At 43.9% G+C, this 27,766-nt stretch overlaps 1 protein-coding gene across 2 annotated transcripts in view; it reads left to right on the top strand.

Moving 5' to 3' along the window:
- Positions 1 to 1,970: 1,970 nt before the first annotated feature.
- LOC136853977 (transformer-2 protein homolog alpha-like) overlaps positions 1,971 to 27,766 on the top strand; it is a 176,819-nt gene continuing 151,023 nt past the window's right edge. The window contains exon 1 of one of the 2 annotated variants that reach the window (XM_067129898.1): positions 1,971 to 2,221. In XM_067129898.1, the coding sequence (XP_066985999.1) occupies positions 2,210 to 2,221 (12 nt within the window). In that variant the 5' untranslated portion in view covers positions 1,971 to 2,209. Of the gene's footprint in view, positions 2,222 to 12,900; positions 13,194 to 27,766 lie in introns of those variants that run through there. The other variant, XM_067129899.1, reaches the window with a different exon arrangement.

Here is a 27,766-nt window from a genome sequence, read left to right as displayed (position 1 = left end):
GCTGAATTAACGAAATTATTTATTACTATTTCTGCCCACCTTTTCTCTCTCTCTCTCTCTCTCTCTCTCTCTCTCTCTCTCTCTCTCTCCCTTCCTTCGTGAGTTCACTCAGGCATATTGAATGATGCAGTAAGTTTTGTAATTCTCTCCCTCTCTCTCTCCTTATTTCTTGTGTTGAGCAATAATTGTCACAAAACTTCTAAACTTGCTAGAGTCAACAGTTCTGCCCCATCCAAAACCTTGCATACCGGCCTCTACCCAAGCCAAATAAGAACGTGTAGAACTAAAAACGAAAGATACATCGGTAATTATTTTTTTTTTTTTGAATGGTTAAGATATCTATAAGAAATTGGGTCACATAATCAGTATTGCTTTTCTTGAAATGGCTAGAATACTGACAGAAACTGTGTCACTTAATCGGTAATGATTATCTTGAAATGGCAAAGATATCTATAAGAAATTGTGTCGCATCATCAGTGATGACTTTCTTGAAATAGCTAGAACACCTATACAAAGTGTCACTTAATCGGTGGTGCTTTTCTTGAAATGGCCAAGACATCTCTAAGAAATTGTATCCCATAATCGGTAATGATTTTTTTTAAATGGCTAAGTTATCTTTAAGATATTGTGTCACATGATCGGTAATGATTATTTGAAATTAGTAGAATATCTATAAGACATTATGTCACATAATCGTAATGCTTTTCTTGAAATGGCTAAGATGTCCATAAAAAAAAAAAAACTGTCACATAATCGATAATGATTTTTCTTTAAATGGCTAAGATATCAATAAGAAATTAAGTCGCACAATCGGCAATGATTTTCTTGAAATGGCTAAGACATACAGAGGAAACTGTGTCACAAAATCGGTAATAATTTTCTTGAAATGTCTAACATATCTATAAGAAATTGTCATAGTCGGCAGTGATTTTCTTGAAATGGCTAGAGTACTTATAGAAATCATGTCACATAACCGGTGATGATTTTCCTTGAATGGCTATTAACCGACATTTCCTTCAATAAATATGTCTGATATAAAGAAATCTATGAGTACCAGCTATATAAATGGTAGAAATTACCCTTGAAATTGAAAAATGACACCTGTTATACTGCTGAAGAAAGGGTCTTCAAGTCGAGGCACTCTATCAACATGGCGTGGATATCGCTTGAACCTTCTTTATCGTTCCGCGTTTCACAAGCGCCTTGCACCCCTCCCGACCAGCCAGATGTTATCCGATAAGTTGCACACGTGTTCTTGGACTTTTATATTTCACATAAAACCACAAATCATTAAGGCCAATACGACTCGGTATAAACTAGGCTTAGAAAGTCTAAATGCACCTTTATCACCTGATGAAAAAAGTAATATTCACTAAATAGAAAACATGTTTTTCAGCGCTAATGTGTTCTGCGTGTTGGAAACATGCCGGTAAAATATATGAAGGCTTATGCACACGTCATCATGAAAGCTAATTTAACCTGCTTAGGTTCTCCAAAAAGTTTCATCAATACCAAAAAAAAAAAACCCATGAATTTATGTTTATTTATATATATATATATATATATATATATATATATATATATATATATATATATATATATGATACGTGTGTGCGCACTCATATAGGATTCAGACTCACTACGAAGAAGTTAGTCTTTAATTTAGTGCGTGGGAAACCTGCTCTGCCTTGATTATTAAGGAGAGCTTCCGGTAAGATCATACGCAAAACGCAAAAAGTGGAGAGTCATTAACAACTTAATATCCAATCTTTTACTTTAAGTTTGTTTACTTTTTCCTAAATTAATTAGCTTTGCCAGTCATTGAGAGAGATGGTTCGATAAATGACTAAATTACTCATGTATGAGCAAATCAGATGATTTTCTAATACCATTTATTGCAAGTGTTATGGAAAACTCGCTCAGTGTACCGCTGATTCACCTGGATGCCGGGTTGCCTAGGAAGCTGCCCTGTACTAACAGAAACAATAGCAGGTGTTGGTACACCTGCGCTATCTTATACTGTAGTTTCTACAGTAGAGCAGTTACCTCTTGTTTGTTGCCACGTCGTTATCGCGTCGCTGTTCAGACTTAGCAAACTTGGCTTTGCAGATCCTAACATTGTACTTTTTCGTGAGCAGTGTCTCCCAGTGACCAGATTTGTACTGTAGGCCTCACCACCTCCTCCAGCTCTTCCCTATTCTCTACCGGCATGGGTGGAAAGGTAAGTTTTTTCTTCGTATCGGTGAAGGTGCAATGAACATTTTATTCTTTCCTCGGGGCCTAAAAAAAATAGTACTTATCTCTTGGTTTTTCTTTTTTCCAATCCGTATTTTGAATACACTGGGTGTGGGACACGTTACAAATGGTTCCAATACACGCCAAAGCCTTGTTAGAGAAGTTAAAGTCACGACATATACGACGTCGGAAGAATTGAATAGCCTAGTCCCCAAAGTTTCATTTTTAATTTGCTTTTAGTGAAGACTACAAAACAAATATAACTTTGTAAAAGTTCGAAAGACTTCGTCGTCAATTATATGGAAGAATAAAAATAAAAATAAAACATTCGCGTTGATTAGTATTAAAAAAGTCACTTCAAGGGACTTGACCCTGGCATTTTCAATAACGTCAAAGATGTTTAAATCTGTTTTTGTTAGTTACCGTGATAAAATATGCTACAGTGAAGTTAAGTTCAACAATTATTGTTATATACAATCTTGTTTTCAAAGCAAGACGATAGATTCGATCAAATTTCCCAGACTGATCGTGCAATCCATCGCATGTAGGTCGTCTTCAAAGCTTCCGTTGCGAGCGTTATTTCTCTACTGGTTCACCTTAGCCTAGGATGCATTTAGGATAGTTTTTCATATAAAACTATGGTGGAAATTTCATTGAAGGTGTGCGTTGGTGGGTGGTGCATACACGTGAATATATATACGTAGGGCGTCTATATATGCACATATAAGCCACATTCAAATTTCAATAAGGACAGGTCTTGCTCCGAGGTTCGCTTCTGGCAAACCGCCCTCCAATCAGCTCAGCTGTAAATGGCCAATAAAAATTGTGTCGTGATGTCGACTTCATTCCTAAAGACTTGCTGAAAAACCGGAGGGAAGTAACTTTCTGGCACGACACCCTTCGAAGTGGGAAAAGACATTATATATACTATATATATATATATATATATATATATATATATATATATATATATATATATATACATATATATATATAAAATTGTTATATATTATGACAAGGGGAGTGACAAATGTATGAGGATTTTACTAGACGTTGCAGAACGACTTACCGTGACTGATATATAAAGAACAGAAACACCCGGATAGGCTCATACACTTATATAATGACTGGGGAAAAGGTCGCCACTGGAAACTCAGATTAATTAAAAAATTATACTTTATTGCACACAGTTATAGCATGGCAAATGAGGATTGAAACTCTCATGCAATTATTAATAGAACAACCTGTGACAAGATTAACAGCAAACTTAATAATACTAGATTTCCAGACCAAGAATGAAGTATATAGAATAAAGGCGCAATCGAAGAACCATTGGTTCGAGAATTACATAATAAGATTCAATTAACAATCAGCTACGGGAGATTATAGCTGGAAAATGTGTCAAGGTTCAATCTGTTGCCTTCCTCGGCCAACTTTCTCTAGGCAAGACGGTGGTGAAGAAGATGAGGTTATCAAAGTAACTCGTATCTGGATATAGAATTTTTCCAGATAAAACTTCGTGAATGATAGAGTTATCCCTCAGCATTACTGACACATGGTAGGAAGGAGTCATTTCTTCACTATGGACAAGGGACAATTAATTCACCTACTTATGACACAGTGGTCACAGAAGCAGTGATAACGGGTCCCTTAAGAAGCATTTAATGGGGCGAGAAATTTGTGAAAAGGAAATTATAAGTTCAGTTGGAGGAAAAGGGGGAACTGGTAACTGAAATGCTAACTTCAGACGCACCGTGGGTGATTCTGTGCAAGCGCACGTTGCAACAGTAGCGGGTGAGGGGCTTGTCTTCATTAACAGTGCATGGCGTTTTGTCGCCAAGATCGCTTGTGACCTAAGTTCCAGTTCCTGGCACGTGTGCCACAGCAAAGACACGTTGAGTAGCAAGACTTCTGTCTCGAGGAGGAGCTGGGCAAAGACTGAAGGGCACCCGGCTGGAAAGGAAGCTGTTTCTCCCATAGACAGCCACAGGGCTGACGCTCCTTCTTCGAAACAAGGGTTCCAACGGCTTTCTGAAACATTTAAGATACCAGCAGACAAAAGGCACAACAGGAGGTTTATTAAGGTAAACCTCATGGTAAGGGGGATTAGCTACCACTGAATCTGGGGATTCTCTGTGGAGAACTCTGATCTAGCTACCTGGTTTGACCCTTCTCAAAAACAGCAACCAAAAGTTCACTTCGACTCTGATCCTGGTCGTTTATGTCCCCCTACTCGATGGATGGGAGTTTAACCCCTATTTTGGCGAATATTTATAATAATATATATATGTGTGTATGCAAATGTGTATATGTATGTATGTATATATATATATATATATATATATATATATATATATATATATATACACTGTATATGCAGGGTGTCCATAAAGTCATAGTGCAATTTAAAATACTTGTAGCTTCATAACAATACATGATAGAATTAATCTGTAAAAAGAATAAGAAAGTTTGACGTGTCTAGTTTTCTGTTCTTCTGATGTTTTATTTATTATGTGTTTTATAAAAAAAAATTTAACGGTTTCTGAAACTTAAAACTAACTTCTTTTTCAGAACTGCTGTTGACCCACGGCTTCACTAGAAGAGAAAGTAAACCGCGTTCTTTGGTTGGCTGTGCTGAAATGTACTGTCGTTGTACAAAGAAGGTTAACAACCCAGTACAGCAAGAAGCACCACACAGAGAGGAATGTTGCTTGTCAGAAAACATTAAATTATTCAGAAATGCATGATCAGTATTAATTCTTTCATTAAACTGATTACAGAAAGTAAGTCATGTATGATAATCCTCTTCTAACATCATTTGATGCATTTGAATTCTGTATACTTCCATTTAAATTTTTTTCTGCAGAATCTTATGCTCAGTAGATTTTGAAAGCCTCATCTCCAAAGATGCTCGCCTTAGACTCTTTTCTCAGGTTTTTTTCAAAGGACTGTTCTACACATGCTACAGTTCCTTCATCAACACATGGTCTACCAGACCATGGGTTATCAGTAACAGATCCTGTTTCCTTAAATTTCTTCGTCCACCTGGCGATGCAATTCCTGTGTGGAGCCTCTTTATTGTACTGGGTTGTAAACCTTCTTTGGACAGCGACAGTACATTTAAGCTCAGCCAACCAAAGAACGCAGTTTACTTTCTATTCTAGTGAAGCCATGAGTCAACAGCAGTTCTGAAAAAGAAGTCATTTTTAAGTTTCAGAAATTGTGAAAAATATTTGACAAAACAAATAACAAATAAAACTTCGGAAGAACAGAAAAACTAGACACATCAAGCTTTCTTATCCTTTTTACAGGTTAATTTTATCATGAATACTTACGAAGGTACAAGTTTTTTAATTGCATCATGACTTTATGGACACCATGTATGTATATGTATGTATATGTGTATATTATACACACATTTTTCTTTTTCGTTAAAAGCAATTGCTTTAGTGGCAACAATAAGCTTCTTGCAGGTATCTTCATACAGTCGGAGCTTTTTCCAATTCTCGTTCGTCAGGTTTCCTTCTTCCATATATTGGTTTTTGTCGCGACAGTTGTTTTGCCTTTTATGGCATTATCAAGCGAATACTGACTTGCAAACTGGCATTTCAACCTATTTAAATCACCATGTGGGGATAATGACCTTGAGATCTGGGTACCGGTTGGTCGAGGGATTAAAAGGTTAACCATTTCAGGGCATTGTTTTGGGTAAAATGAGCATGTATGACAACAAAAATAAAACTAAACATATGGTTAAATAAATATTTAAATTATAATACCATGTGCTTAGTGTTTCATTAAATTAGTGTTTAAAATTTAGTAAAATCTCACATGGAGATTTGCAAATACAAAAAATAAGATACAAAAATAAAGAAATGTATGTATAACGTATGTAAAAGGTACAAATAAACAAGTGTCTGTTTATACATAAATGTGTATAATATTTGAGTGCAAGTGTGCGTCCAGATGCTTTACTCTAATTACGACTCGAGGTTCGTGTTGGGCGGGGCCTCAGCGGTTTGAGCAAGCATGTTACTTGGCCTCTAAAGGTGCTCTGGTGTCCCCTAAGGGGCGCGATGTGCCCAGTGGTTGAGGGTGTGCTGTCTGGTCCGTGTTGGCTCGCGTATTCCTTCTCCTGCTGGAGGGGAGTATATGATCCGACTCTCGTTGGATATTCAGGGTAGGTTTCTTGATAGTGATGCTTACCGCTTCAGCTATTAAGAGGCGACCATAGTTATCCTCTTTGTGTACGACCTGTATGCCTTCTATCAACTCTTGTAGGGATGGCTTCCTTTCGTGCACATCTATATAATGTTGATGAATGGCCCCTTGATTTCTATGAGCCAGCATACGCCTCCGAAGGGTTGTTGTAGTGTGCCCGATGTAGTTTTTGGCTGTGAGATTTACACATCTCTGGACAAGTGAATCTTTTTTTTTTATTTCATTACAAATATCAATTAATTTTATACAAAGTTTTCATAACAATTATATCAACAATATAACATAATAAGAAAGATATTTGAAATGGAGTATATTTCATAATTTCAAATATTATTACAAATAACATTAATTTAATATGCACAAATTTTCATAAAAATTCAACATAACCTAAATAGGAAAAATTTGGAATGGAAGTGCATTAATTTCATGAATTCAAATATTATTCACGTATTTACTTGTGCAATGTTTTTCAAGTTCATATGCATTTGATAATACCCATTTTGTGTACTTTATTTTACATTTTAATAACAAGTGAATCTGTAAACTACGTTCGTGCACATCGGTCCTCTAGAGCGGGGTGCTGTTCATCATTTTAGGGCTGCTACAAGGTTAGGTTTACTATATATTCTGAGGTTTATTTTGAGGTAAGGAGCTTTTGGGATTATGCCTCTGATATCTATCCCACGTAGTGTGCGGTATTCCTCCATGTATGTAGACCATGTCGACCCATAATGCAGATGATGGTAAATAATCACGCTCTCTTTGTTCGCCGTCGTGTTGGGTTGCTAAAATTCATCCATTTTATTTTTTAATAATGCAGTTTCAATTATTTGATCTGTGTAACCGTTTTTGTCAACAATTGGCGAATTCTATCAAGTCTGTTATGTATATATATATATATATATATATATATATATATATATATATATATATATATATATATATATATATATATATATATATATATATATATATATACATACATATATATATATGTATATATATATATATATATATATATACAGTGTATATATATATATATATATATATATATATATATATATATATATATGTATGTATATATATATATATGTGTATATATATATATATATATATATATATATATATATATATATATATTATACACTGGAAGAGTTAAATTTGATTTTGAATGTAATTTGCCTTAGGGGCCAACACCTAGAGCTCAGAACATAAACAATAAATGTAATTAATAGTATGTCTTACCTTGAAATTACATCTGTTAAAAAAAATGGGAAGGTCGCCTTTCATACAAGTTGGTTAGTTTAGAGTAATTTATTTACAACCTTTGCAACTAGAAATTAATATGGATGGGCTGGCAGTCAAGCCATCAAGTCATATGCAGTGTGCAATAAAAGGTGTAATTACAAATAGCCAATAAATAAAAGGTTAACACGAATCTTACAAACTGCTTAAGACTGGATGATAAATTATTTTACATTAGCACAACGATAACGCTGAGAGGCCTGACACGTGGCCCCTGTGGACTGCTGTTGCAGAAGATTCTTGCACGTGGCAAGATGGAAACGAGTCTTCAAAGGCAATTGTTTTGCAAGCAGGGGCAGAACTTTGAAGAGCCAGATCCCAGGATTCTGGAAAAGAATTTCAGGTCAGACAGTGACACAAAGACTTTCTCTCACATGAAATTAATTATTCACGAGGAAGGGGACTGTCAATTAGATTTAATTAACACATGGTAAACTATTGTGGGAATGCTCTAATTATTATCACAGAACAAACTTAATTTAAGCTTGGAACAAGTCATGAGGGCAAATGTTCATGCTAGGCTGTGGAAAACAAAGGGACTTTGTTCAGGAGAGTGGAAAATTGGAGGTACTGAAAATGGAGAGAAATTCACGAGAAGGAAAAGAGCAATGGCGTTACTTGGAACTTCAAGACGTACCTTGTTGCATCTGTGCATGGAGCTCTCTTGCAAAAGATGAATTCCAGCTGCAGAAGTCCCAACACGTGGCCAGTGGTAAGAGGGCAGAACAGCACCAGCTTAGCACTGTTGAGCTTCAGCGACCTTGCTCTGTAGAGGTCTGACGCAGAGTGAGACAGAGAGGTCACCGAGACCCCCCATTCAATTTTATGGACGGGTACAGGACATCGGTTTATCTGGAAAGGCAATAACAACCAGTACAAAGGTCGAAGGGAAATAGGTCTTATAGTTAAGACTAACTAAGGGTCAGACTAGCAGCCCAATTACTGTCCTGACTGGTCTTTCTTCCCTAATGGCTTTCTGTCCCTCAAAATCATATGATATTGGGGTTAGGGTGCCTAGTGGGGTCTCCTCCAGCCGCCATGAAATTTTATTTCCTAGTCAATGGACTGGAGGGACGAATATTCTAAATACATGAAAATATATACAAGTATATATAGATATATATACATATAAATATATATATATATATATATATATATATATATATATATATATATATATATATATATATATATATATATTAAGTTTCTTGTACTTTCTTTAGTTTGGCTGTTATAACCACTCTGGGAGCAAGTGGAGATTAATTTAAGGAAAAACTTTCTACCTTCTGCAACCATGGTTTAGCTCGAAGTGCTCAAGGCTGCACTCTCCATGACACACTAAAAAGATGAATAAACTTGCACAATCAGTACAGTAATTCAGCAATGGGTTCCACAATTCTGAAGACTTAAGTCATTTGATAAACACTGTATTGTCTTTCTATCAGTCAAAATCTCTCTTGGATGCTTGCTGACATGGGGTTTCTGATCACCCTAGACGTCAGGTTATTTCATTCAAGACACTGAGGAACTCAATGTGAATTCACCACTATTTCATTACTACTCTCTATTTTCAAGTATTAGAAACGTCAGTTTGAGGCTTTAAAATGCTGCTTCAGGATCCGCCATGGAATTAAATTATACCAGTGGATGTTACACTTTAACAATTTTTGTTCACAAAATTTAGCACTGAATAAAAATGCTCTCCACAAGAACAAGATCACAATAAAACAAAAAAATTACACAAAAACAAAAGAAATAAAAAGAGTTAAAGGATAAAGATGAAACACACAAAGCAATACACTGATGGAAATGAAGATGAAATGAAATTTCCTCCTCTTTAATACTGCTCACATTTTTACGTTAACTACAAATCAAACTAAGATTTTTAAGTTAGAGCAAACTGAATTCAATACATCTCTCTCTCTCTCTCACAGAATGTAAACAAAAAACTCCAACTTTGTGTGCAAGTGTGGTTGACATATGACTGACGGTGTTTGCTTTAAGGATCAACATCCATCTTCAGCAGAAGTACATGATGCAGAAGAGGTGGCTTGTGAGGCTTCCTTATGCGGAACAATCTTCTTCACCTTCACGATGTTCTGGGGCATGGTGAATGCTAAAGCAGCGAGGGTCACGCATAGAAGTCAGAAGTGAAAGATGAGTGAGGACGGAGATCCTGGCACGCACCCTTTTATGCCTGCAAAACACGTGACTCAGTCAGACTGTAAGGATCGGATAGAGTGACATACTGGCTGGGCGTTGACTGGTTTATTGGTGGTTCCTTACTGAAAGTGTACAGAATCTCCGAAGTTGTTACTGGCTGGTGCAAGCCGCAAAGTAGTATCTACACACAGACAGGGCAAAACAGAGGTAATGTTTCAGATATCTGTGTTTGTCGGCAGACAAACAGATGGCAATTGTGAGAGACATAATAAACGTACAGTGATAAAACGTATATCAATGGAAAGGCCAGGAAATTCCACATGTGGCCTATTGCACGAGATTCGAGACAGATTAGTGAATACAATGCAGCAGCATAATATATGTGAAATGGCGAGACATTTGGCGTCTTCACAAACAGAAACATACATACAGTTTGATACAGAAGATTCGGTAGAACATTATGAGTACATGATTAGAATGCTTGCTTGGCAATGCAAGTAGTGGTGTTTGTACATAAATCAAGACAACAATGGTTAGGGAGAAACAGACGGAAATATTGTATGGTAGAAGTCTGGGTCCCTCTGAAGGTATGACGCACACACACGTGTGCTTGAAAGAGACCGCGATCGGCGCGATGGGGTCTCTTACAATACTCCCCCCCAAAAGCAAGATCCTTAGGTAGCCAGCTCAAGGGGGACGGCAGCAGGCTGAAGGATGATGTCGGCTGGTCCTTCGTTGGTCAGCTCGTCTGTTGCGAGTTCGGGGGCAGCGTCAGGCTTCCTGGAGGAGGTGTCCAGGGCTCCTGTGGTGGGATGGGTCATCTTGGAGGGTTGGACATCTAATGAGCACTAGGGGACGGCTGGAAGCGGGGAGGTTGCAAAGGGTTTGTTGGCGCGTGGGTCATCATCTTGAGTCGGACGTCTGCCATTGGCTCCTTCGGGTCACTCCAGGGTCACCAGTGTAAGGATCGGATAGAGTGACATACTGGCTGGGTGTTGACTGGTTTATTGGTGGTTCCTTACTGAAAAATGTACAGAATCTTCCAAGTTGTTATTGGCTGGTGCGCGCCACAAAGTAGTATCTACACACAGACAGGGCAAAACAGAGGTAATATTTTGGACATCTGTGTTTGTCGGCAGACAAACAGATGGCGATTGTGAGAGACATAATAAACGTATAGTGATAAAACATATATCAATGGAAAGGCCAGGAAATTCTACATATGGCCATTGCATGATTTGAGACAGATTAATGAATACAATGCAGTAGCATAATATATGTGAAATAGCGAGACGTTTGGTGTCTTCACAAACAGAAACATACATACAGTTTGATACAGAAGATTCGGTAGAACATTATGAGTACATGATTAGAATGCTTGCATGGCAATGCAAGTAGTGGTGATTGTACATAAATCGAGACAACAATGGTTAGGGAGAAACAGACGGAAATATTGTATGGTAGAAGTTGCGTTCCTTGAGAGAGAGAGAAAATGGGATGCTCTTGTTTTTGTCTGGGTCCCTCTGAAGGTATGACGCACACACACGTGTGCTTGAAAGAGACCGCGATCAGCGCGATGGGGTCTCTTACAAGACTACTGCGCATCCCCACTGCACACGCTGCCAAGTACATGGGGTACATCATACTGGATGCTGCATGTCTACATTGCTAGTTATGTCTGATGTAATCCAATGCTGACGCCGTCTCGTCAGTCGCAAAGACATTACGACACAGTTGCGTCATTACATGGGGACTTTTGACAGTCGTCGTGACTCGACCGCGTCGTGCAGCCTCCCACCTACACCACCACTTGGCGGACGTCGTCAAACTCGGCGACGCGTTACGAATCATGCCGATTGTTGCCGATTTGGTCGTACCCGAGCGAAACCGCGTCGTAATGGGCAAATTACAACGGTCGGGTCTCGAATCGTCAAAATGTGATGCCGGCATAAGTTCTTATCCCTTTAGTTAAAAGTTAACTGACATCCTAATTTTGAGCATCCAACTAAATATTTACAAGCCCTAAAATCTATGTAAAACGAGATATTTGAAGGAGGAAATTGGTTTCAAACACCTTACAACATGCTTTTCAGAGTGTATGCAAGAATTAAAATTTCATAAATGAAAATTATGAAAAGAAGGGAATTTGTAAATTTTGTGAACTAGCATATGTCTCGCGGTGTCACGCCAAGATCACCTGCTTCTTTGTCAAAAAGATGCCAATCGACATGGCATGGGTTGGTAGAGACTTAGAGGAGACTTTCAGGAACCAGGGCATCAGCTAGAAACACAAGGGACGTCACTGCTTTCCTCTCCCAGGTAGCTTTTTCCTTTATTTTTTAAGAACGCAAAATGGATGAGAGCGTGATTAAGGCGTTGTTTTAGGTTATCTGAGCCAAGCTGTACTTGTTTTAAACCCTTCGGATATGCATATGAAAGACTGTAGACTGAAAATCTCACGTGTTTCAAGAAAAAAGATTATCTTTTTTATTTTCTTAATTTTATGGTAGAGTGGATTTGACAGCTAGTATGGAGTACGAGTACGTGAGTGATTTTCGAATGCCTCTGGATAAGTGTGTATGACAAATAAATATGCAGGTCCTACATGCTATTTCGACGGAGTATGACCTGACAACAAGCCTGCTGTATGGCTAGCGTTAGTAATTTTAATTGATCTAAAATGGGGGACGAATAAAAGGGAAAAGTGGTAGGCTATATGTGTTGAAATGTCACACGTCTGATTATCTCACTTGTTTGAAAAGTTGGCAGTTGTAGGAGTTAACAGCGCGGTAGTTTTTACTTTCTTTCACATTACAGACTGTGGAATGAATAATAATATCCTGTTGGTGAGATCTCACTATGTCCACGTGCCAGGAGCTGTTTATGACAAGACACCAGTTCTTCAGAATTCCATGCTAGTAAAAATCTCTCCCTGATCTGAAATACGTTTTAATTTTTCCGGTAATAAGCTGTTCACATGAAAAGCAGAAATTGAAGTGATCGCATGTATTACCCTCTAGTGATAATACTTACATGAGTCGAAATTTCATTTTGACCAAAGGACTTCGCAGGGATCTTGACTTAAGTCTGAAAAGGACAGAAAGCTTGCCGAGGACGCTCTAACGGACCAATCACAGAACCCCTTGCGAATTGAGCCAATAGGAGGGCGTCTTACAGCCGCTTCAACAACTGTGTGTACATGGTGGGATAGCTAAAGGGCGCAATACAACAGCGAGACTCGTAATCGGCTTCACTACTTAAACATGGAGGTAAAGTTCATGTCTTGTATGGCAAAGGCAACATTAGGCGCATAAGTTAATATGACACCGATGATGCGAGTCCGGAGGAGCTTCGCCTCTTCGGCCCTTTTACTGTACCTCCTGACATGTCAATCAATAGACCTAGGCTCAACAACTCTCAATTTCACGATTTTCACGTCGGATTATTGTCGCGAAGATCATTTGTCACAGGAAAGTGGTGGCGGCTTCTCCTTGAAAGTCGAAATCTGCCTCATTTAGACATAAACCGACGGAAGTTTAATGATAGCAAATGCCTTTTAGCCCGAACCTGGTTTCGTAGGAGTTTTAGCGTAGCCTAGGCTAGGTAGGCCGAGGTGTTTAACCCTCCTGCAGAGGTGCTGCGGCCCTAGGGATCCCACCGTTGCCGAGACTGCAAAGGCCAGCCTAGGGTAGAGGTAGCAGTAGGATGCTGTAGTCACTGGTTTAGCCGCTTCTGGTGTAAAACTGAAGACCACTGCCGCAGCTCTCTTCACGCCTTTTAGCCTTTGTATGCGTTGGATTATGTTGTTTATGATATTTACCCTTTTTTGTTTGCCTTTTACGTTCATCCCCAGGGGGTGGTACTAAACGTGGCACCCAATTTGCGCGTAAACTGGTAAGCTAATCACCGAACCAGGGGGGCGCAGTATTACTCTAAAGTTTTACCCTCTCCTGCATCAGCTAGGCTGTGTGGGTAAGCCTGACAGGACATTTTAGGTTAGTCTGAACTTAGTCTGCCTTAGCCAGTTGGTGACTCTCTCTCTCTCTCTCTCTCTCTCTCTCTCTCTCTCTCTCTCTCTCTCTCTCTCTCTCTCTCTCATTATTTCTTATTGACATTACGTAATGCAGTACTGTACTGTAATGTACTTAATACAGTACATTAATGTAGTGTTGCACATTTCTTTGTATGTCTGCATGCACAGGTTATACACATAGGTATGTATCATGTTAGGATAAACTATGCACTGTAGGTGTATTTGCTTACCTCTCTCTCTCTCTCTCTCTCTCTCTCTCTCTCTCTCTCTCTCTCTCTCTCTCTCTCTCTCTTGTTATAAAGTATGCAGTATTGGGTAATTTAAAAAGAAAGCATTTATGTTTTATTTGTATTATGTAGGTTTTGTATACATTATACACTTCACATACGCAGAAGTAGTACAAGTACGTACGCTCTTTGTTATAAGCAATTCATTTTGCTGATATATTTCTGAATTCAATAATAAATAAATCACTGCTTTGAATTGATTGATAATATCAAAATGCTAGTTAGATACTTTATAGAGAATTGTGTTAGACTTATGCTATGAGAGGTATAGGCTATATAGTATAATTTGAGTTTAGTTCAAGGGGATACTCCAAACTGCAGAAAGTAGCCAATGGATTTCCTTTAAAATATATGTAAAATGTTTTAAGCTCTTTACACACACTAGACGAACTGTTGGCTACTTCTTCAGGGGTAATACAGTCAAACCTACCTAACTATACTTAGGATGCTGTACCCTACCAGCTGTGTTCACAGGACACCCTCAACCTAACCTCACCAAGAGAAGAGAACTTGTTCCGGCAAGATATACTAACCATCGATCCTTTACATTAGGAATTACTTACGGCAAAGCTGGACACGGCTGTTAAACTCTTGAGCAAGGTGGTTAGGCAGTAACTACTGCCTGGTAGGCGGAAATACCCGCCTGCCCGGATGTAAAAGTTCCAGTTTGCTTTCGGCCGTCATGTGTTGCAGATGTGGTTTCAGATCTCTTTGCCTGACTGTCATTAAGCTCTTTATTATCCTGTTGGGACCTTAATGTATTTTTGTGTATATATTACATGTGTTTGATATTTATTAATACAAACCGACAATTTGTGATAACCTTGCATAAGCCGTTGTTCCCCTGCGTCTGTGTCTCGGGTTGGACGGCCAAGGGCGTATTTAGAGGGGTGTACCTGAGCGGTAATGCTTCTCTTCCAGTAGCCCTTTATTTAGATACTGAAGGCGTTCCCCTGTACGTTCAGAGATATTAGTTGGGACGTAATATCTTCGCACCCCTACATTGATTGGGACTTAAGAGTTCACTTCCATTCTTGTGTACAAGGGCATGACTACTTCCTTCCTACTTGTTCTGAGTGTTGTGTTCACCGCCTGTGCTATAGAGAGTTGTTGGGGGGAGGCTGCAGGTGTTGTCTGTAAGTTCCGCTTCCACGGCACCCTTGGTGGACTCCCCTCCTTCCTTCTCTCTCCCTGTAAGTTCTTCCTTTCTGTCCTTCAGTAGAGCTCTCTCTCCTTCACCCTCTTCGCTCACTTGTCAGGCGAAGACCGCGAGGGAGTGGGTGGGCGGTCAGGCAACCGCTTCTAAGGGGCCTCCTCTCGCTGCGTAGGGCAGTTCCCCTCATAGCGAGAGGAGTCTCCCTCTACTAATCATCTTTGCTTTTTCTTTGCCGATGTGGATCGATTGCTGTCATTGCTGGCCTTCATGTATGCCTTGGCACTGACTGCCTCTGGTGTATCTGTGGCCCATATGCTCCTGCTGTTTCCTGTCTTATGCTTCTGTTAACTCGACGACAGTCTCTGGGTGGCTCTTCCTGGTCTCCTGCCGCAGCCGTCCTGATGGTTCCTGTCACTGCTGGTGACGTTCCTGGACGTTGCTGTAGCTCCTGCCTTCTGAATTTTTTCTGTAGCTCCTGCATCGGCTGTCCTGATCATACCTGCTGCTTCCCCTGGTGGTGGTGTCATGGGCCGCTTTCGTTGAGTTCCTGCCTAGCTGCCCTGGAGGTTACAATGTCCACCAACCTGTAGATGATGTGGGAGTGAAGGTGAAGGAAATTACCCTGTGGAAGCGACGTTCCTGGCCGATGCGGTAGCTCCTGCTTTCCGAACTGCTTCCGTAGTTCCTGTACCGGCTATCCTGATCGTGCCTGTGGCTTCTGGTGGTCGTGTCTTGTGCCACTTCTGTTGTGTTCCTGCCTAGCTGCCCTGGAGGTTACGATATTTCATGTCCACCATCCTGTAGAAGATGTCAGAATGAAGGTGAAGGAAGTCGCCCTGTGGGAGTAGCCAACATCTTCTTCAACTTATCTTTGATTTCATCTTCTGCTGCCTCTCCCCTTCCTCTCCCAAGGTTCGAGGGGGTCCCAGGAACCGGACAGACCTCCATCGGCCAAGGGAGAGGAAGGCTGCTTCTTTCCCCTTGATGCCCTGGGACATCTAGGGACTGCCTCCTTCCAAGGAGGCAATGGGTATCTCGGTGGCTCTTCACAACCTTCAGGTTAGGAAACCGATTCACATACCCCTGGGTTTTGTGTTTCGGGAGCTGCAGGTGCGCAGACCTCGATTTGCAATACCGTTCCCAGTCCTAGAGGTTCCTCCTCTAAGATGAGGCCTGCTTCGGGTCCTCGTTCGCAAGCCGCTCCGAATGCTTGAGATTCAGTGGAATATCGAGTATCCCAGTCTGGTCTGGAGAGTACTCTCCCCGGCCCAGTTCGGGAGCAGTGCGAGAGAAAGGGCCGAGGCACCCAGGTGTCTCAGCTCTTCCTGCCAGCACCACAGGCGCTCCCCAAGTGCTTACCAGTGCTCGGTCGAGTTCCCAGTCTGGTGTCTCGATCCTATCAGTTCGAACACCAGAAGAAGCAGGGAAGAGATTCCCTTCGGGAGTCCAGCGGGACTTCTAAGGGACTGACTCTCTTCTGGGAGACAAGTTTCTCTCGTTGGCTGTTCCCGCACATTCTCCTGTGGGGTCTGGCATTTCGAGAGGCTGCGCCCTCGTTGCCAGTCTTAGGAGTCGGCGTCTAAGACTGGTTCTGTGCCTGGCTCTTATCGATCTCTTAGGAAACCAAAAGTAGCCACTCCCAATTTTCGGGAGTCTCATGGGTCACTCGAATCCTATGAATCACGAGCGCTCTCCTGACAAGAGGCACAGGACGAAAGTGCCAAGACAACCAGGTGACTGGGTGAAGGGATGCCAGGTGTCTGGGTGCCAAGATGCCAGGTGTCTCAATACTGCCTGCCAGCTGCTTTGGCTGTTTGGCCAGGATTCATCCTCGTGTCTTGAACCTTAGGGTTCAAGCATGAAGGATAGCAGACACAGAATTCCTCCTTCAACCTTCTCGAGGGGCCTCAGCCTCGAGGGAGTTTAGAGTTCGGGAAACTAGCAATAATTCACGGCACGCAAGTCCCGCCCTGTCCAGTTCCGATTGTGTTCGCGCGATCGGCTCAGCTTGCTCGCTCCGCCCAGCCCCTGGTGGTGCTTGTGAGACTGGCTCTGCTTGGCTCGACTCGACTCGGCTCAGCTCGACCCGCCTGCCTCCCAGTCCACTGCATATTGGAGGGGTGGGTAGAGCTTTCGGCTAGCACACTGTTGGCCCAGTGTTCGACTCTCCAAGCAGCTAATGAAGAATTAGAGGAATTTATTTCTGGTGATAGAAATTAATTTCTCATCATAATGTGGTCCACAATAAGCTATAGGTCCCATTGCTAGGTAACCAGTTGGTTCTTAGCCACGTAAAATAAATCTAGTACTTTGGGCCATCCCTAGGAGAGCTGTTAACCAGCTCAGTGGTCTGGTTAAACTAGGATATACTTAACTTTAACCACCCCTGGATCGCGTTCGCTTGATCAGCTCGGTTCGGTGGGGCTCGGCTCAGCCCCACTTGGTTCTTCCGAATCGGGTTCTTGGCTCTGTTCGAGTGAACTTTCTACTCTTCCCAGGAAAGCGCTTTGCCACAGCACAAGCTCTCTACTTTGGTTGATTATCGCTCATGGTCCGCCTCTCTTGCTGGTCTTGGAGGACAGGTAGGGGTACTCTTTCTCTTCACCTGTTCTCTTTTCCTCTCGGTTGTTCCGAGAGGCGTGAGACGGACAGAGAGACCTCTAACGAATTTTTCTTCAGAGTTTGGCTGCCTGGCGTGCTTTGGGTGTCGGTCCCTCGATTGTTTCGTAGTACAACCAGGTAGCCAAGGAGGGTTTAATGGGATCTGTCAAGGTCTCCCTCCAAGGGGAGAGGTACAGGAGTGTCACACTTCGAAAGCAGCGAGGGTCTTCCTCTTCAAGTTGCAATCGCCCTTGTTTTTCAGAGAACTTCACCGATTCGTCAGCGCAAGGATCCCCAGGACAGGACCACAGCTCCCCCAATGAATAATCTTCATCACTCGCAACCCTTGCAGTTCCCAAGGGGCCGAGGATGTTGGGGGCCGCCACGGTCCTTGCTTCCGAGAGCGTTCTTGACCAGATGAATCTTTTCTTTGGAGAAGGGGTTCATTCAGGTTGAGACACCAAGCTTCTCCCCTGCCTCGACAGAGTACGTGTTCTTGTTGCCTCAAAGGGTCTTGCCGACTTCAGTTCTCTGGGCAATTCTGGTGCTAAGAAGGACAGTCCCAGTTCAGATCTCCGGCTTCGTAAGTCCCGAGTTGGCCTGACCCTGAAGAACAAACCTTTACTTGGTTCTTCCTTTCTCTTTCAGAGATTTGCCAGAAACCTCGGTAATCAAGGTTCATACCAGGGCACTGCCTTGTCCTTTGGACAGTGGCGAAGACCTTGGGGTCTTAGTCATCTCGACTTGACCTTGAGTTCAAGCCAGCCCCCCTCAACTCCTAAGAAGTCCCAGGCTTCGGAAGAAGATTGCGGAGCACATGGCCCTCTTCTTCGCTTCTAGGAAAGTGTACATAACTGTGTCTCTTTCCCCCCTTTTTTCCATAGGGAGGGAGGAGGGAAGAAGGGAAGAGAGAAAGAAGTATCGACCGGGAAGACGTTCTCATGCTGCTGATGCCTGGATGAAATGATACTGATGGAGTCTCTGGAGTTGGCAGTGACATTGCAGAGACCTGGGAATGGTTTCCTTCAGAAGTATCTATATTCCTTAGGTCTCGGCAACTTTTTTATCAAACTTCCGTCCCACTTCCTCTCCTGTGCTCCCGATTTTTGGAATGCCAGCCCAGCTAGAGCTAATTGCCTCGGCATCCTGTCATCTTGCAGAAGCTTCCCCATGGTGGAGAATGGAGGTCTGCTTCCATTCCTCCGTCCTTCTTTCCTCTTCGAGGTATGAGGAAAGAGTTCGGCTAATGTTTGATTGAAGTAACCTTCAAATATGCTTGCATATTCCCCTCACATCGTGTGTCTACTTACGAATTCACTGACTGAGGAAGAGGCGCACATCGGTAAGACTTTGTCTTGAAGGTGTGTGACCGAGATGATTAGTACCTTCTTATCACCGTCCTGGGCTCAGGGCAGCTTTTGGCTGTCCGAGAATTCAGGATGAGTTTTGCGACATTCAGTGGTTTCGTTGAACAACAAAACCACAATAGTGGCATTTGTCGACAAACAAGAGGTAATCGTTTTTTCCTCCTGTTTCAAATGTCGACACTTGCAAGTACTCGAGTGTTCTATAGTGCACTTGACAGCTCAGTTAACCAGATGCATTCCCAGTGGAAATGTATTGGCAGGCGAGCTTGGCCTCGGGTTTGAGTGATCGGGACAGAATGTACTGCTCACTCTTTTCTTCACGAAGATTCATGAAGAGACTGCTCGACTCAGAAATCTCTACCGTCTTTCTGTGGCCTCCTAGCACAAAAAGTTGGTAGTTTTGTTCATGAGACTTACCTGTCAGATATATATATAGCTGTATTCTCTGTTAGTCCGACAGAATTTCAAAACTTACGACACACGCGGTGGGAGATCAGGTGGTTAGTACCCATTCCCGCCGCTGGGAGGTGGTATCAGAACCATTCCCATTTTCTATTCAGATTTTCTCTGTCGCCGGTACTGTCAACACTTGTTTTCAGTACCTCCGTCTTGATTTCGGATAAAACTTGGTTGTCACTTGAGTATTTGTTTGATTTTTGGTTTTTGACTTGGACTTGTGGCTAGGCATACGCTATTGTGGATTGTTTTGGATTTGGCTTTGTTTTTCCTTGGATTAAGATGTCTGAATCTAGTTCTTCTAGTTATCGAGTTTGCCGTGTGCAAGACTGTAGGTGAGGCTACCGAAAAATTTGGTAGATCCTCACACTGTATGCTTTGGGTTGTAGAGGGCATGTTTGTTTGTTGAATGACCGATGCAAGGAGTGTGAATCTTTGTCTGATGCTAGTTGGAGGACTTATGATTCGTATGTGAGAAAGCTAGAGCGAGATAGGATCAGGTCGTCTTCCTCCAGAAGTGGTAGGAGTCAGGGTAGTGTTTTTCACCTGTTAACCCTCCTGTAGGCGTAGCTCTTCCTAACCCTGTGGTGTTGCCCCGAACCCGGGGTTGTGTCTGCGGAAGGTGATGCCCTGGCGGTTATTATGTCTTCCATTCGTACCTTGGAAGCTAATATGCTCGCTCTTCAAAGTGCTGTGAAGTGCAGTGATAGTGTCTGTCCCCCTTGTGTTGTGGAGGGGGCGTCAGATCGGCCGTATAACGCCTCTAGGTCTAGACCTCTGTCGGACTCCCAGGACTCAGGGAGTGGGCAAGTCGAAAACGCAAGAGGGTTACGCGGACCCCACCGATCTGGCGTCCCTTCGGCATGTCCTGATGGCGCTTCCCAGGCTGCCAGGATCGTGCTCGGGCACGAATCCTTAAGGATTGCTTCTCTTCCCCGATTCCTCCTCCCAGCGTCGGGAGTGGAAATCACGGGATTCTCGCCCTTTGAAGAGAAGCTTCAAAGAAGGGACGCTTCATGTCCCTTTTCTCGTGGCGCTCTTCGCTCTTCTCCGGAGGATTTTGGCGCCATCCCACCGCAGAAGAGGACCAGGGCGTCATCGGACGATGACGCTTTTGAGCGCTCCGCTCGCTCCAGAAAGAAGGCTGTTGCTTCCCTGTGAGAAGGAAGAAGGCGTCCCTCGCCCCTCTTCTTCTCACAGGATCAGCCCTTCTCCTGAGGAGGAATCTTCTCCTACTGCGTAAGCTGCTCCTAGGCATGCAGAAGCAATTGGCCGTTAATGGCCCAGAAGGAGACTGATGCGCGTGTCGCGTCGGAAGGATTCCCGGCTGCCGATCAAGAGGTCCAAACCTTCCCTTCTCCTTCTCCACGTTCGATTTGTCGTCTCATGCAGCGCGCCCTCTAGAAGTCCTGTTGCTGAGCGCTTTACTGGTCTCGGCAGGGATCGCAATTTCCGCTTTCTGATGCTCTTCATGCTGCCAGGCTTGACGCCACGTTTCGACGATCCTCTTGTTTTCGCCAGGACGCTTCTCACGCTGCTAAGCATGACGCTTCTCATGCTGCTCGGCAAGACACCTCCCTTGCTGCTCGACATGACGCCTCCCTTGCTGCTCGTCATGACGCCTCCCTGGCTGCTCGGCAAGACGCCTCCCTTGCTGCTCGGCACGACGCCTCCCTTGCTGCGAGGCATGACGCCTCCCTCGCTGCTCGCTCTCACCAGGACGCTCGTCGGATCGATCGTCAAGAAGCTCGTCAGGACGCTCGTCGGGGCGCTTCGTTTGGAGACTCTTCTGCCCGAGACTTTCGCGACCCCTCTCGGACTTCTTCCAAGCAGAAGTCCCCTTTTGCGTGTTGGTCTGCAAGGACCCGTCCTCCCGGTTCTTCTCCTGCCCCTTCGGTTGTTCCTGTGGAAGAAGGAGAGCTGTCTAGCGAGTCGGATCCTGCAGTTGAGGATCAGTCCTCTTCTTCTTCAGCTTCTGCAGACTACCAAGTCTTGACTAGGCTGCTGAAGGACTTGTTTGGGGACAAGTTTCAACCCTCTGCTCCTCGCCCTCCCCCCTCGCAGCTAACCTCGTCTAAATCACAAAAGTCTTCTGGTTTTGTGAAGATGGCTATGTCTCTCTACTGAAGAGGGCCTTTAACAAGGTTCAGGAGTGGATGGACTCCAGGAAGGCCCAGTGCAAGACTTCTTTCGCCCTGCCTCCATCAAGATTGAGTGGAAAAGCAGGAATTTGGTACGAGACAGGAGAGGAGGTTGGTTGGAGAGTTCCTTCCTCTTCTCAAGGGGATTTTGCCAGCCTTGTGGACGCCCCCAGAAGGTCTCTCCTTTCATCAGCGAAGGTGTCCTTGTCTTTATCTGAGACCGATCACCATCTGAAAGGCCTATTCAGGTCTAGAAGTCTTCAACTTTCTGGACTGGTGCCTGGGAGTCCTGGACTTGCAGGCTCGTAGCCCTGACTCCATTAGTCTGGGAGATTTGTTTAGCGTCCTATCCTGTATGGACAAGGCGGTTAGGGATGGCTCCGAAGAACTGGCTGCCCACTTCTGTACGGGGCTTTTAAAGAAGAGAGCCATTTACTGCAACTTCACGGCGAAGTCGGTCTCTCCTACTCAGAAGGCAGAATTGTTGTTCGCTCCGCTTTCTAGCCATCTTTTTCCCCAGTCCTTAGTCAAGGATATGGCCGCCACCTTGCAAGAGAAGGCTACTCAGGACCTCCTGGCCCAGTCTTCTAGACGTCCTGCAGCCCCTTCGACTTCTTCCCTTGGGCAGGCTTCCAAGATTCAGAAGCCCTTTCGTGGAGGACCCTCCTCTAGATCGTCCTTTCGAGGAAGAGGTCCCTCAAGAGGTAGAGCCCCTTCTAAGACCAGGGGCAAGAAATGACTCCGTGGACCTTCAGACACCGGTAGGAGCCAGGCTTCTTTCTTTTGCAAGAGCCTGGAGAGAGAGAGGGACGGACAACTATTGCCTCCGTTAAGTACGAATCCCATAGATCTGTCGCCATCCTATCAGCAGGAGAAGCAGCAGATTCTCTTCGACCTGCTCAAGCAAATGCTCGAGAAGAGAGCTGTGGAGCAGGTCTCAGATTTACAATCCCCGGGCTTTTACAACAGGCTGTTTCTGGTACCGAAGCAGTCAGGGGGATGGAGACCAGTTCTGGACGTCAGCAAGTTGAACCATTTCGTTCTGAAGGAAAAGTTCAAGTAATGGAGACGTCCCAGTCGGTCATGGGGAGCCCTAAGACCAGGCGACTGGATGGTTTCTCTCGATCTCCAGGACGCCTATTTTCACGTCCCTATACATCCTCTATCGAGGAAATACCTGAGATTTGTCCTGCGGGGACAGGTATTCCAATTCAGGGCCCTCTGCTTCGGGCTCAGCACAGCTCCTATGGTTTTCACGATTTTAATGAGGAATGTTGCGGGATGGCTTCGCCTTGGAGGAATAAGAGTCTCTCTTTATTTGGACGATTGGCTCATTCGAGCCTCATCAATGACAAAGGTGTCTGGAGGATCTTCACACGACTTTGACCTTGACGAAGTCCCTAGGACTTCTGGTGAATTTCGAAAAGTCCCATCTGACCCCGACTCAGTCCATCATTTATCTGGGGATTCAGATGGATTCAGTGGCTTTTCGAGCGTTTCCGTCTCAAGAAAGACAACTACAGTGTTTAGGCAAAGTTTCAGCCTTCCTGAGGAAAGAAACATGCTCCGTGAGGGAATGGATGAGTCTGCTGGGGACCATTTCATCACTGGAGAAGTTTGTTTCCCTGGGGAGACTGCATCTCAGACCGCTTCAATTCTTCCTTGCAGAGAACTGGCAGGACAAGGAGAATCTGGAAGTTTCTCTGAGTATTTCGCCAAAGGTAAAGAATCACCTTCGGTGGTGGCTCGATCCATCGAAGTTGGCAGAAGGCCTTTCTCTCAAACTTCAGAACCCCGACCTAGTGTTGTTTTCCGACGCGTCCATCTCGGGGTGGGGAGCAACACTGGGGAGGGACGAAGTGTTGGGCACCTGGAGAGGGGAACAGGTGTCCTGGCACATAAACCTCAAAGAATTGGGGGCGATTCAGTTGGCCCTTCTTTTCTTCGAGGGATCGAGTCACGAACCGAGTTGTCCAGATCAACTCGAACAACACCACGGCCCTTTCATACCTCAAGAAACAGGGAGGAACTCACTCTCGGTCCCTGTTCGCCTTAGCAAAGGACATCCTTCTGTGGGCTCAGGCCCGAAATATTACGATCCTCACGAGGTTTGTTGCAGGCGTAGAAGCGTATGTGCGGATCTTCTAAGTCGGCAGCAACAACTGCTCCCGACCGAATGGACCCTACACCAAGAGGTGTGTCAAGGACTGTGGAAGCTTTGGGGCGTCCCTTGGTAGATCTCTTCGCAACTTCCAAGGACGAAGAGACTTCCTCTTTACTGCTCCCCTGTTCTCGACCCAGGAGCGCTCTCAGTAGACGCTCTTCTCTGGGATTGGTCGGGGATGGACGTGTATGCCTTTCCCCCGTACAAAATCATCGGAGAAGTCATCAGGAAGTTTGCGTTGTCGGAAGGGGACGAGGATGACGTTAATCGCCCGTTTTTGGCCTTCGAGGAATGGTTCACAGAGGTCATGTCCTTCCTAGTGGACTTTCCGAGATCTCTGCCCATGAGAGTCGATCTACTCAGACAACCCCACTTCGAGAGGTACCACAAAAACCTCCCCGCTCTGTGTCTAACTGCATTCAGACTATCGAGAAGCTGGCCAGAGCGAGAGGTTTTTCTAGACCAGTGGCGAAAGCTATTGCCAGAGCGAGAAGACTCTCTTCCAGTAATTTGTACCAATCGAAGTGGACCGTCTTTAGGAGATGGTGTAGAAAGAAGGGCATTTCCTCTACCACGACCTCTGTGAGCCAGATAGCAGACTTCCTCTTGTTTATGAGGAGTGATGTTAAACTAGCAGTCCCGACTATCAAGGGATATAGAAGTATGCTATCATCTGTTTTTAGGCATAGAAACTTGGATCTGTCTAACAACAAAGACCTTCACGATCTATTCAGATCCTTCGAAACCTCGAAGGTGCCTCGGCTAAGGACTCCTTCTTGGAATTTGGATGTTGTGTTACGGTTCCTGATGTCCAGTTCGTTCGAACCTCTTCGTTCTGCGTCATTGAGGAACATTACCAGAAAGACTATTTTTCTAACCGCTCTAGCAACTGCAAGAGGGTTAGTGAACTGCAAGCCTTTAGTAGACATATAGGCTTTAAAGGACATAATGCAGTTTGTTCTTTAAGCCCTTCCTTTAGCAAAAAAATGAGAACCCGTCTAACCCTTGGCCCAAGAGCTTCGAAATCAAGGGTATGGCTGAAATCCTAATTCAAGAGCCAGAGAGAGTCCTTTGCCCTGTTAGGGCTCTCAAAGTCTACTTAGACAAGACGAAGGAAAGTCGAGGCCCCTCAGATAGTTTATGGTGTTCCGTAAAGAGACCGGACTTACCTATGTCGAAGAATGCTCTGGCTTTCTTTCTGAGGGATACGATTAAAGAAGCCCATTCATGCTGTCAAGACACTGATTTTAAACTTCTGAAAGTCAGTGCCCACGAGGTGAGGGTGGTTGCGACTTCGGTGGCTTTTCAGAAGAATATGTCACTCAGTAACATTCTGGGTGCCACATTTTGGCGTAGCAACTCTGTGTTCGCCTCACACTACCTGAGAGATGTGAAGACGACATATGAGAACTGCTTCTCGCTAGGACCATACGTTTCCGCAGATACTTTCCTGGGGGCAGGGGATGACACTCATCCTATCCTATAGAAAATGGTTGGATAGTGTTTTTACGGTTGTTGGGTCGACTGCCTGTGGCGGACTTCCCACTCGTTAGCTTCAGTTGCGTTATCCTAACTTAGTTAGGCTTGGTCAGGTGGTTGGTTTTTACTTCGTTTGCCCTCATTGTATGGTCAATATGGTCTAGTCACATTGTGGTCACGCCCCCGTTGACAGAGCATCTAGAACTCACCAGCTATACAGGTCACACCCTTGCTGGAGACTCTAGTTAAGCAGAAGCGGACTTGGGTGACAGTAATCACGAAGTCAGCTATGCTAACAGGTAAGGAACCAAAGTATCTTTCACCTACATGTAGTGTGTTTTCCAAAATCCTATTCTGTCTGTACCCACCTCCAATGGTGGTATTCAGCTATATATATATCTGACTGGTAAGTCTCATGAACAAAATGATATTTTAATGATAAAATAAAGTTTGTTCATACTTACCTGGCAGATATATATATTCATAGTGCCCGCCCACCTCCCCTCAGGAGACAGTGGCACTAGAAAATCTGAATAGAAAATGGGAATGGTTCTGATACCGCCTCCCAGCGGCGGGAATGGGTACTAACCACCTGATCTCCCACTGCGTGTGTCGTAAGTTTTGAAATTCTGTCGGACTAACAGAGAATACAGCTATATATATATCTGCCAGGTAAGTATGAACAAACTTTATTTTATCATTAAAATATCATTTTTCTTGCTCCTTCATACCAGACCCAGAGGCTGTTATGGTAAGGCATGCTGTCTTTTTGGGGAAAAATTCAATATTTACATTTTTCCCTCCATATTTGTCTGTTTCACTAGGGGTTCACAAGCATCGCTCACCCCGAGTTACAGACAAATGCTGGAAGACTTCACCTTTTGCCCGACCTGATAGCCGAGGCATCGAGAAGAGTTCTGCTTGACCCAACCTCCTGTAGCAGCTACACAAGAAGCAGATCTTCAGGCAGTACATCCCTGTGTGTTCAGGACTGGGAGACCTTCCAGCTTTCCTTGCAAGCACAGGCTTTCTTGCTGAGCAGCAACGGATATAGCTGGATATCTCTTGAAGTCCCCTGCAACACTGTCCCAGGGACTGTATCTGTCTTCACTGGTGGGTGTCGTTGACGGAACTTCTTCTTGGGTCAGAGTCGCTCTTCAAGTCTGGACTTGTCTTCTCCCCCAAAGGTCTCTTCACTCCCTTTCATTTGTGAAGAACATAGGCCCTTGCGACCTAGTCTTCTATCTGAAGTAGCCTTCTTCTCCTCAGTCGAGATTTAGCTACGGGTGAGAAGCGTCTTCAGTCTTGTTGTTCCAGGGAACTGTTCCCTGGGTGGCATGTGACTCTTGTTTAGGGTTCCTGTCCCGTGCTCTGCACATGCCCTTACGAGAGTCGTCGGATAGAGATGTGCCCTCTTAGGACCATCTCTCATCTCGCTCCGGCCTTGGCGTAGAAGATGGAAGAACTGGTGAAGGAGATCAATACCTCGACTCCTTCTCGGATGTCGTAAGTGGACTCTGAATCCATTGGCATCTATTGTCGGGTTCGAGTCTTTCTTGTTCCCCTCCTTCTTGGACTTTGTATCAGTGATCCAGATCAGTCGTTACTTTGTCCTATTAGGGAGCTGTGGTACTTTCTGAAAAGGCTCGACATTCCTAACCTGGATGTCGTCGACGTTTTCGCTAGTACTATCTCTCCCAAGGAAGAAGTGTCTAAGGACACATCTTTCTCCTGGCTTCATGAAGTGATCGAAGGAGGTACTTGGCAGCTGGCGATGACGATACCGGTACTCTCCACCCGAGAGCTCACGAAATCAGTGGCTTGGTCCACCCTCGCATTCCAGAAGTTTCTGTCGGTCTGAAAAAAAAGTTAAGTATAGCTTAGTTTAACAAGACCACTGAGCTGATTAACAGCTCCCCTAGGGTTGGCCCGAAGGATTAGACTTATTTTACATGGCTAAGAACCAGTTGGTTACCTAGCAACTGGACCTATAGTATATTGTGGAATCCGAACCACATTATAGCGAGAAATGAATTTCTATCACCAGAAATAAATTCCTCTAATTCTTCACTGGCCAGCCAGAGATTCGAACTCGGGCCCTGCAGAGTGCTATCGGTCTGGAAGCAAGATGTGGCCTCATAGACCACACACTTGTCTT

Source organism: Macrobrachium rosenbergii, chromosome 28 (genome assembly GCF_040412425.1).
Source record: "Macrobrachium rosenbergii isolate ZJJX-2024 chromosome 28, ASM4041242v1, whole genome shotgun sequence".
In the NCBI taxonomy this organism is placed as follows: Eukaryota; Metazoa; Arthropoda; class Malacostraca; order Decapoda; family Palaemonidae; genus Macrobrachium; species Macrobrachium rosenbergii.
This window is presented reverse-complemented; position numbering and strand designations above follow the sequence as displayed.